This window comes from Macrobrachium rosenbergii, chromosome 8 (assembly GCF_040412425.1).
Source record: "Macrobrachium rosenbergii isolate ZJJX-2024 chromosome 8, ASM4041242v1, whole genome shotgun sequence".
Taxonomy (NCBI): Eukaryota; Metazoa; Arthropoda; class Malacostraca; order Decapoda; family Palaemonidae; genus Macrobrachium; species Macrobrachium rosenbergii.
This window is the reverse complement of record NC_089748.1, coordinates 41268598-41280421: the sequence shown is the minus strand read 5'-3', so window position 1 is coordinate 41280421 and position 11824 is coordinate 41268598. Positions and strand designations below refer to the sequence as shown.

At 38.1% G+C, this 11824-nt stretch overlaps 1 protein-coding gene across 1 annotated transcript; it reads left to right on the top strand.

Annotated features, from left to right (window-relative positions):
* The first annotated feature begins 6754 nt into the window (after positions 1 to 6754).
* Positions 6755 to 10810, top strand: LOC136841122 (uncharacterized). The gene is made up of 2 exons (XM_067108168.1): positions 6755 to 6938; positions 10290 to 10810. The coding sequence occupies exons 1-2, from the start codon at positions 6755 to 6757 to the stop codon at positions 10808 to 10810; spliced, it is 705 nt and encodes a 234-aa protein (XP_066964269.1).
* Positions 10811 to 11824: the final 1014 nt, after the last annotated feature.

Here is an 11824-nt window from a genome sequence, read left to right as displayed (position 1 = left end):
TTCGAACGATGTTCCATAAACCTTAAATCAAATTTCATTCGTTTTTTTTTAGTTTTCTGTGAAAGAAAACTATTGTGCCGGCTTTGTCTGTCCGTCCGCACTTTTCTGTCCGCCCTCAGATCTTAAAAACTTCTGAGGCTAGAGGGCTGCAAATTGGTACGTTGATCAGCCACCCTTCATTCACCAAACATACCAAATTACAGCCCTATAACCTCAGTATATCTTATTTTATTTAAAGTTAAAGTTAGCCATAATCGAGTTTCTGGCAACGATATAGGATAGGCCACCACCACGTGGCCATGGTTAAAGTTTCATGAGACCATCGAAAGATAGTTCTATTTTCGGTGGCCTTGATTATACGTTGTAGCGGCTGCACAGAAAACTCGATTGCGCCGAAGAAACTTCGACTCATTTTTTACTTTTTTTTTTATGAAGACAATTTTATTTCACACAATTTCTCCTCACTCCCCTTGCATATTCTTATCATAAATGTCCTCATCTTCAGTGAATAATAAAACCCTTCCTATTTCAAAACATCTCTCCTGTAAGTATGATTTACAATGCAAGAAGCAAAAAGATGTCAATTAATTATGTAAATGAAAATGCGTAAGCGGCCAAGGCTACTTATTCTTCAAGATACTTCTTGATTATCAATTATCACAGCTCCCCAATAATCGCTTACTATTTTTTTTTTATTATTTTTTTTTTGTCGGTATTGCTTACAGAGAGAGAGACTCAATTGTCCACCTTCGGATAATTCGACCGATGAAAGATACCCGATTCCTTTCAAATCAAACCCTTTATCCCAATTTTATCTGATGCAAAAACAAATAAAGAGGTTTACGAGGAAGAATCAGGTTGTATCAGGCTGTATCGATGATAATTACAGTGAAATATGCCTACAGTAACAATGCTGATCGTGCAACAAAAAAAAAAAAAGACGATAGACATTTTACTTACAGAAGTTGTAGCGGCCATGACGTCTAGTTCTTGTTCTCCTGCATAATCTGATCCACCCGCTGATTTGAATTCGTATATAAATCTATTTTTTTTTTTTTTTTAAAGAGTTCCCTGGCTCAGGTTGTACGTTTTCCACTGTTGAGAGAGAGAGAGAGAGAGAGAGAGAGAGAGAGAGAGAGAGAGAGAATGGCATGGAAAGTATCTCCAAATAAGACTGATATAATTCATCATGTATTATACTAAATGAAAATCAACAGAGAGAGAGAGAGAGAGAGAGAGAGCTGATTTTAATTCGTATAAAATCTATACTTTTTTAAAAGCGTTTCGTGGCTCCATAAAACTTCTATTGCAGAGAGAGAGAGAGAGAGAGAGAGAGAGAGAGAGAGAGAGAGAGAGAGAGAGAGAGAGAGAGAGAGAGAGAGAGAGAGCCGATTTAATTCGTATCTATATTTTTTTAAAAGTTTCGTGGCTCATTTTATACAACTTCTATTGCTGAGAGAGAGAGAGAGAGAGAGAGAGAGAGAGAGAGAGAGAGAGAGAGAGAGAGAGAGAGAGAGAGAGAGAGCTTATTTTAATCCGTAAACAAATCTATATTGTTTGTTTTAAAGTTTTGTGACTCATTTCATACATCTTCTATTTTTCATTTTTCAGAGAGAGAGAGAGAGAGAGAGAGAGAGAGAGAGAGAGAGAGAGAGAGAGAGCCTGATTACCACTATCAGGCAACACCACCCTGACAATTATTACGACCCACGGCAAAATATTTCCGCCAAATATTTCCCGCGGGCGATGACGAGGCGATACCCGGATTGCATTATTCGCGTAAACTCGCCTTCGCTGAACGAGAAAACGTGGGTAAATGATTTATTATCGGAACGTGACCCAAGATATAAGAGCCAACCGGACCCAGAGATACTTGGGCATTTTCGTTAAATCCTGATTTTTCTCAAAATTCTCCCCACTGCAGCAGATGCGTCAAAGCATGCAGAATACTAATAATAATAATAATAATAATAATAATAATAATAATAATAATAATAATAATAATAATAATAAATAAATAAATAAATAAATAAATAAAAAAATGAACTGAAGTTTCTTGGGCTCAATCGAGTTTTCTGTACAGCCAGTTAAAATCGGCCACCAAAACGATCTATCTTCGGTGGCCTCGGTATAATGCTGCGGTGCGGTCCATGAAACTTAACCACGGCCCGGTTAGTGACCCGGCTATATCGTTGCCAGATGGCGATTATGGCTAACTTAACTTTGACAAAATAAAAACTATTGAGGCTAGAGGGCTGCAATTTTGGCATGTTTGATGATTGGAGAGTGGATGATAACGATGCCAATTTGCGGCCTCTGCCAATGTAGTTTTCGATCCGAGGAGGACGGAAAACGTGCGGACGGACAGACAAAGTCGGCACAATAGTTTTCTTTTACAGAAAACTAAAAATTAAAAACAAATAAATAAATAGTAATGAAAAGTAATAAAATGGTTGCTGATGCGTCAAAACATGCAAAAATAATTAAATAAAAATGAAAAATAAATATACAAATATTAGTGGAAACGAATAAAAAAAAATCTGTGACTTCTGATACTTAGAAGATTTTGCATTCATTTAGTCAAATGAAAACAAATTGTGAATCTTGATACATAAGAAATTTCCATGAATGAATTCATATTGTAAAATTGCAAAAGAGTAAAAATTTCTGAATCTTGATACATAGGGATATTTATACCCTAATTCATATTATTAAATTATAAAAAAAACGTGAAGTTTGTTATGTGAGGAATGATCATAAACACTATAAATATTTTGATGTTAAGAGGAAAGAAATGTGGAAATATGCGATGCAAAACTTATTAAACATTGCTAAAATTACAGTATAAAGTTAAGATATCTAATAATCAAGTTCCCTTGAAAGTTTAAATTTTATCACCAATCCTTTCAATGTTTTCTTTCATCGTAAATGAAACATCTGAAATACAATTTACTATAATTTCCTGTATCTCTCAATGTAAGAGATTACTAACACACTATCTGTTTTTATCTATTTATTATTTCATCAATTTCTTTTTCCTTTTTTATTAAGTGGAATCTCTTCCTTTCTTATTTCCCTTTATTTCTTCTTACTTCTTCCTAATGAACGCCATAATATTCTTTGGAAGCTTGAATTTCAAGTCAGTGGCCCCTGTGGTGGGCTTGTTCCATATGAATGGGTTTCATCTTCTGAATAATAATAATAACACATAATAATAATAATAATAATAATAATAATAATAATAATATTTAGGACATTATAAATAATAAAAATAACAATAATACTAATAATAATAATAATTAAGACATTATAAATAATAATAATCATAATAATAATATTTAGGTCATTATAAAGAATAATAATCATAATAATAATATTTAGGTCATTATAAAGAATAATAATAATAATAATAATAATAATAATAATAATAATAATAATAATAATAATAATAATAATAATAATATCTAGGACATTACAAAAACTCGACAAAAGTGGGCATAGTTTTGAAAAAAAAAAAAAAATGTGCCCATCAATTTTGGGGAAAACTCAAAAATCCCTTCAGATATTAGGGGTGGCAAGGCCATATATAACCGAACTGGAGTGTGAGATCTGACCCTACCGACCCGAGAACTGGACTTTATGAAATATATCTCATGACTTGTGCAGTCCAAGAAGACATTTCACTCTCGCGGATTTTAAATCATGTTTCTCTCCCAGGCGTCATTTCATAATCCTCAAGCATCTCATCGTGCGAACCCAATTGTGCGTGTCCCCGGCAAGCACACCTCTCTCTCTCTCTCTCTCTCTCTCTCTCTCTCTCTCTCTCTCTCTCTCTCTCTCTCTCTCTCTCTCTCTCTCTCTCTCCTATATAAAAAAGTTTTATATTAACAACTTTCAAGTTTCTTTCTCTACTCTTGAATAGCATATTCTCTCTCTCTCTCTCTCTCTCTCTCTCTCTCTCTCTCTCTCTCTCTCTCTATAAAACAAAACTCAGTTATGAACAAATTCTAAAGTTCTCTCTACTTTGAACAGCATTTCTCTTTCCCTCTCTCTCTCTCTCTCTCTCTCTCTCTCTCTCTCTCTTCCCTACCTACCTACCTATATAAAATAAAATTGGTTATTAACACCTTTTCAAGTTCTCTCTCTTAATAAATAAAACTCAGTTATAATCAACTCAAGTTCTCTCTTCTTCTTAAATAGCATTCTCTCTCTCTCTCTCTCTCTCTCTCTCTCTCTCTCTCTCTCTCTCTCTCTCTCTCTCTCTCTCATTTAAATAAATAAATAAAACTTGATTATAAACAGTAGCATATCAAGTTATCCCTCTACTTACTGAATACCGCCGTCTCTCTCTCTCTCTCTCTCTCTCTCTCTCTCTCTCTCTCTCTCTCTCTCTCTCTCTCTCTCTCCACAATTACAGGCTCTTTCCACGCAATTTTATCCCTGTAGCCCATTAAACTTAATCATCCCAAGCTCTTGTTTATAGAGCCACTTCACCTCCTGAGAAAGTCCGCGTTTTCTCCTGTCACGAGTGAAAGCCCTTTCCTTCCACTTATTCTCTTTTCAATCATCGCTCTGTGATGGTCTGTATGTGTGTTATTGTGTGTGTGTATTATTATTATTTCACTAGACAAAGCAATGCACATGGAGACAGGACAAGCACACCAAAGGGCCATTGAATTGAAATTATTTAAGCTGCAAAGAATGTTGGTTTCAACCTGCCACCACAGCAGAAGACCCCACACTGCAGCAGTAACTGATCATGCTTCAGAGCCAGTGCTTGTTCATCGCGCCCTTAGGGAGACGCGAACCCCCAGCGACATCTGAGTGGCATGACACGACACTAACCACTATACCAGATGACAAGGCGGACATGTCGAATAGTCGGAAAGGTAAGGTAAAATTAGGCTTTCATTAGAATACATTGCAAAATAAACTCTCATTCTAACTGCTATTCTTGCTGTTATAGCAGCAAGAATAGGAGCAGCAGCAGCAAAAATAAGAACAGAAGCAGGATAACAGCAAGGTTTACAGCAGCTGCAACAGGAACATCAGCAGCAGCAACAACAACAATAGGGACAGCAGCAGCTGCAACAGGGAACAGCAGCAGCTGCAACAAGAACAACAGCATTAACAGCCAGAACAGCAGCAGCTACAACAGGAACAGCAGTAGCAACAACAGGAACAGCAGCAGCTGCAACAGGAACATCAGCAGCAGCAACAACAACAATAGGGACAGCAGCAGCTGCAACAGGAACAGCAGCAGCTGCAACAGGAACAGCAGCATTAACAATAGGAACAGCAGCAGCTACAACAGGAACAGCAGTAGCAACGACAGGAACAGCAGCAGCTGCAACAGGAACGTCGGCAGCAGAAATAAGAACAGTAGCAGCAGCAACAGAAACAGGAACAGCACCAGCAACCATAGGAACAGGAACAGCAACAGCAGCAATAGAAACAGCAGCAGCAAAAACAGGAACATCAGCAGCAACAACGGGAACGTCAGCAGCAACAACAGGAACAGCAACAGCAGCAGCAACAATAAAAACAGCGACTGAGGAAGGAGCAATGCGTCAAGAGGATTAGAAAACCTCCGATTCTGTATAATTAGCAACGCGACTGAAACCTTCTCTAAGGTCACTGCCATAAAAAGGGCTGTCTTTCTTGTAAGCAATGAATAATAACGACTTTAACGTCACAAATTCCTTCAAAATATATTGGAAGGTAATAATAATAATAATAATAATAATAATAATAATAATAATAATAATAATAATAATAGCAACTTACACGCCCAGGAGAATGTGAACAATCACCTGACCATCATCAGCTCAGCGATAAGATGCCTTCCCAGGTCGAGTGCTTTAGAAATTGAAATTCACGACTGAGAGAGGAGGAGGAGGAGGAGGAGGAGGAGGAGGAGGAGGAGGAGGAGGAGGAGGCTGAGGCTTTCAGCTGAGAGCTGCTAAGTGAAGTAGAAATAAGCAGAGCGGCAGGGCGAGAACAGCATCACTAAGCCTGCCAGCTGAGAGAGAGAGAGAGAGAGAGAGAGAGAGAGAGAGAGAGAGAGAGAGAGAGAGAGAGCATCCCACTAGGGGATTCGTGGGAGCCCAAGCGGTTTCCATTCCTGGTTCATTTGGTCCACTCGGCGCAAGGAAGCTTTGCTTTCCATTATGATTGGTAAGTAAGTAGAGGCTTAATAACGAGTGGACCCGGGGCAAGGAAGGTTCACTTTCCGTTATGTTTTTTGGTAAGTGGAGGATTATTATTATTATTATTATTATTATTATTATTATTATTATTATTAGTATTATTATTATTATTATTATGCCACTATGATTTTGGTAAGCAGAGGTTTATTATTATTATTGTTGTTATTATTATTATTATTATTATTATTATTATTATTATTATTATTATTATTATTATTATTATTCCTTTATGATTTCGGTAGGTAGAGCTTCTTCTTCTTCTTCTTCTTCTTCTTCTTCTTCTTCTTCTTCTTCTTCTTCTTATTATTATTATTATTATTATTATTATTATTATTATTATTATTATTATTATTATTCCATTATGATTCTGGTAAGTAGAGCTGCTTCTTCTTCTTCTTCTTCTTCTTCTTCTTCTTCTTCTTCTTCTTCTTCTTCTTCTTATTATTATTATTATTATTATTATTATTATTATTATTATTATTATTATTATTTTCACATTTCTTAATCATTGAAGATTTAGGAGGTAAAAGAGACGCGCCTTGGGCATGCCCTTCACACCATCCCAAGGAGAACAGCAAGTGAAAGTGTCACTTGGAAGACCCAGACCTACTTGGAAGAGAAGTATGAGACTGGAAGCTGGTGATGAGTGGAGATTAGTGGAAGCAAAAGGCAGGAGAGACGTGAGAGGCGGAAATTCAGAAAGGACCTTGACGTCGCAAGGTTTTGGAGGCAATGACGCTGAAGACTTACTCCCCAGTTCACTGTTTATCATACTTTTTCCCATTTCACTGTTTATCATACTTTTTCCCAGTTCATTGTTTATTATACTTTTTCCCAGTTCAATGTTTATCATACTTTTCACAGTTCACTGTTGAACATCCTACATACTTTTCCCCAGTTCAATATTTATCATACTTTTTCCCAGTTCACTGTTGGTCATACTTTTTCCCATTTCACTGTTTATCATACTTTTTTCCAGTTCAATGTTTATCATACTTTTTCCCAGTTCAATGTTTATCATACTTTTTCCCAGTTCAATTTTTATCATACTTTTCCCAGTTCACTGCTGATCATACTTTTTCCCAGTTCACTGTTGATCATACTTTTTCCCAGTTCACTGTCGATCATACTTTTTCCCAGTTCACTTTTTATCATACTTTTTTCCAGTTCCCTGTTTATCGTACTTTTCCCAGTTCACTGTTAATCATACTTTTTCCCAGTTCGCTGTTGATCACACTATTTCCCAGTTCACTGTTGATCATACTTTTTCCCAGTTCACTGTAGATCATACTGTCTCCCGGTTCACTGTTTATCATACCTTTTTCCAGTTCACTGCTTATCATACTTTTTCCCAGTTCACTGCTTATCACACTTGTTCCAGTTCAATATTTATCATGCTTTTTCCCAGTTCACTGTTGATTATACTTTTCCCAGTTCACTGTTAATCATACTTTTTCCCAGTTTACAGTTTATCATCTGCAAGCGATTCCTCGCCATTCTTGTGCAAGCCTATAATGCCTCCTGCTAGATTCTCCCTTTTGTAGATATTATCAAATATCCCCCATCCTCTTTCGTAATCTATTTTTCTTTTCCCTCGCTTCTTTTGGTTCTGCTTCTATGAGCACGCCTGCCTCTTCTATATTTTCTGGGTCATTTACTCTCTCTCTCTCTCTCTCTCTCTCTCTCTCTCTCTCTCTCTCTCTCTCTCTCTCTCTCTCTCTCTCTCTCTTTCCATGTCGTCTGAGCCATTTGTCATGCAAAAGGCGATCTCGGCTCACGTTCCATCTCCACTGTGATTAATGCCATCTCATGATTCCTTTCGAGAGAGACCGTACCTTCGCCAATCACGGATATCCCACTAGCCATTTATTTTCTGAAGGTGTCAACTCTTATAAACTTCACTGCGCAACGTGTAAAGCGTATAATAATTCACGTTCAGTCAGAATTCGAGTGATTGCGCAACCCTTCCTCTTCTTCTGAATCTATGTCATGACGTCGGATATCATATCAATTTGAAAGTTCTTATATTGCAAATATGGTGTTCATAATACGTATACTTTTACAGTACTTAATTGCTTGTACCTAACTCTCCTCTGTGTAGAATATATATATATATATATATATATATATATATATATATATATATATATATATATATATATATATATATATATATATAAAACAGAAATGAATCTGAGGACCTCACGAGCCGAGATAAAGAAACTCATTTCACTTTTATCCGACAATCATGAATCGAGAGCTATCAAGGAGACGGAGCTGGGGGAAAAAGAGAGAGAGAGAGAGAGAGAGAGAGAGAGAGAGAGAGAGAGAGAGAGAGAGAGAGAGAGGACTCCTCGAGGAACACAATGCCCAATTTTTCCCAGTCCCGTTTCCCTCCGCGACGTAATTCCTCGATTGCTTCACATCCCGGGCCAAGATCTTTTTCGTGAGGTGTTCCTATTTCTCCCCCCCACCCTCCTTCCCGACCCACCGCCGCCGCCGCCCACGGAGCAGTGATGGATGACTTATTAGGGAGCTGCCTAGTGATCGTAAAGCACTTCTTCTTCGGATCGGGAGTAACGAGCGTATTTATAACCAGCGCTCCAGCGAGTCCCTCCATCATCTGTGACCTACTGTACATCGAGGGGAGATTTGGTAATCCGCTATGAATACGAATCGACTTCATTTAATATCTGCTGACAGAAATTATTTCTAGTATCTGTATCTAGTTAATAACATCTAGTATTTGTAACACTTCTAATAACTATCATCTGGTAATTGTAATACATCTGATAATTAATGCAAAAAGGGTTCACAATACTTTAAGTGTAGGCAAGCACAGGTAATTACTTGTATTATTTTTAATACCTAACGCAAAAAGAATTCAAGATATTTCAGGTGTAAGCAAGCACAGGTATTAATTGTATTACTTCTAATAACTAACGCAGAAAGGATTCAAGATATTATAATTGTAAGCAAGCACAGGAAATTGCTTGTCTTACCTCTAATAAATAAAGCAAAATGGATTCAAAATATTTTAAGTGCAAGCAAGCACAGGTAATTAGTTGTATTATTTCTAATAACTAACGCAAAAAGGATTCAAAATACACAGATAATTGTAATACCTCTGATAAGTAACGCTCAATGGATTCGAAATACTTACAGGTAAGATTTTACAAGTATGAAAACACAAGCCCAGAAATATCAAAATATACTACTTATCAAACAAAATATACTAATTATTAAATAAAATATACTAATCAATAGACAAAAAATACTAACATTAAACAAAAGATGTTAAAAAAGGGGGTATATAAACCTATTTAACCAGTATAACTGCTAAAAAGATTGCGATAAAACATAATATAAAAAAAGTTAAAAAATGCGCCAGAGTTTCTTTGGCGCAATCGAGTTTTCTGTAAAGCGTATAACGCTGTATAAAGCCATCAGCAACTACCGCCCGGACAGCGCTCAGTTGCTCCCCAGATGTGGTCGAGTAAAGGCGTGTCACACACCTCAGGAAAGCTTGCCAGATAATGATCCACGGCTAACCTAACCCTTATAAAAAGTAAAAACTACTGGAAGCAGAGGACTGCGATTTGGTATGTTTGTTGATTGGAGGGTGGATGATCAACATACCAATTTGCAGCCCTGTAGCCTCAGTAGTTTTCAAGACCTGAGGGCGGACAGAAAAAGTGCGGACGGACAAAGCCGTCGCAATAGTTTTCTTATACAGACGACTAACACGAAAAGTAAAAGTGACGGACGAACCGTCTCTTTATGCCGTTAAATTTCCCAATGAAAAATAAGACAAAAGAAAATGAGACAAAGAGAGAGAAGTCAGAGAGAAAAAGAGAGAGAACAAACTTTAAAGAAAGGAAACGTCGTGACGCCATAATGGGTCCGCCTTTGTCCCCTTCGGAAGACACCCGAATCCCGCCCCGTGCAAGGCATGAACGAGTCCCAGAGACATAGCCTGGGATTTTATTACGCTGACGCCGAGAGATGACAAGATTAAGGCCCATAATCACTTGCGGGGAAAAACAAATACGCAACGCACTCCGTCCGTCACGAAGCCAGGGCTTGGCCTTTCACAAACAAATCCGATAGAAGAAGAAGAAGAAGGAGGAGGAGGAGGAGGAGGAGGAGGAGGAGGAGGAGGAGGAGGAGAAGAAGAGAAAGAAGAAGAGGACGTCCTCTTGGACAGTCAGACGAAGAGGAGAAGAAGAAGAAGAAGAAGAAGAAAGGCGTCCTCTCGGACAGTCAGACGAGAAGAAGAAGAAGAAGAAGAAGAGGACGAAAAGCGTCCTCTTGGACAGTCAGACGAGGAGGAGGAGGAGGAGGAGGAGGAGGAGGAGGAGGAGGAGGAGGAGGAGAAGAAGAAGAAGAAGAAGAAGAAGAAGAAGAAGAAGAAGAAGAGAGTCCTCTTGGACAGCCACACAAGAAGGAGGAGGAGGAGGAAAGGGACTGATTTTGAGGAGATAGCAAAAGAGGAAAAGGAGAAAGTTAACAAGAAGAAGAAGAAGAAGAAGAAGAAGAAGAAGAAGAAGAAGGAGAAGAAGAAGAAGAAGAAGAAGAAGAAGAAAGAAGAAAGGAAATAATTTTTAAAACGTAGATAAGAAGGATAAGAGGAAAAGGCGAAACATAACTGAGGAAATTAGAGTAAGAAACAGGGTGGATGGGTAGAGAAAGAGGATACAAGGATAAAAAAGTAACAGGGTAACAGAAGGAGATCAAGGAGGACAAGGGAAAAGAATGAAAAGACATGGAAGCACAAAGAGAGAGAGAGAGAGAGAGAGAGAGAGAGAGAGAGAGAGAGAGAGAGAGAGAGAGAGAGAGAGGAATTAAACTGAATTATGCAAAACTTATCTTGCATCACAACAAGGAGGGAGAGAGTGAGAGAAGAAAAATGCGAAGAAGAGAGGAAGAGAAAGGAAGAAAGAGAATGGAGGAGGAGGAGGAGGAGGAGGAGGAGGCGGAGGAAGGGATGCTGTTTCTCAAGCCTTCCCAAACAAAAGAAAACCTTCCAGTCACTACTTATGCAAATGAATCCGTGCAACCTATCACTTATGTTACATTGTCAAATTTTCGAACGCATGAATAATGAGCCTAATGAAGGAGTCCGTGTCCGGCAAATGTCCGTTGCACACGGCGTTGCATATATGGGAGAACTGCAATGAACAATGAATTACTCAATACTGCTCTCTGCTCTTTCTGGGTTGAGTTTTCTCGATCAAATCTTATCATAATTTCTCGTATGCGTTTACTTTTTTTTTTTCGCGTCGCGATGCATATATGGAAGCACTGCAATATATATTGGTCAATATTAGCTCATTTTTTCTTTTCTCTCTCTCTCTCTCTTCTCGCCTTTCTAAAATCCTCTCATTTCTCCACCTCTTTTTTTTTCCCCTCATTCAATCAACAGCTACTGAGCAAACGTACACAGACCCGGGCGGCTTTCATTTCTCGTACGTTTTTCCCTTCGAGTCAATCAGGCAGCTACTGAGAAAAATCTATTTAAGCTCCGTTTGCTCGCTACTGACCTCCCCTGACCTGTTCTGCCCGAAAACGCCGCATATAAGGGAGCTACCATCAAGATTTTGACTACTTAGCAA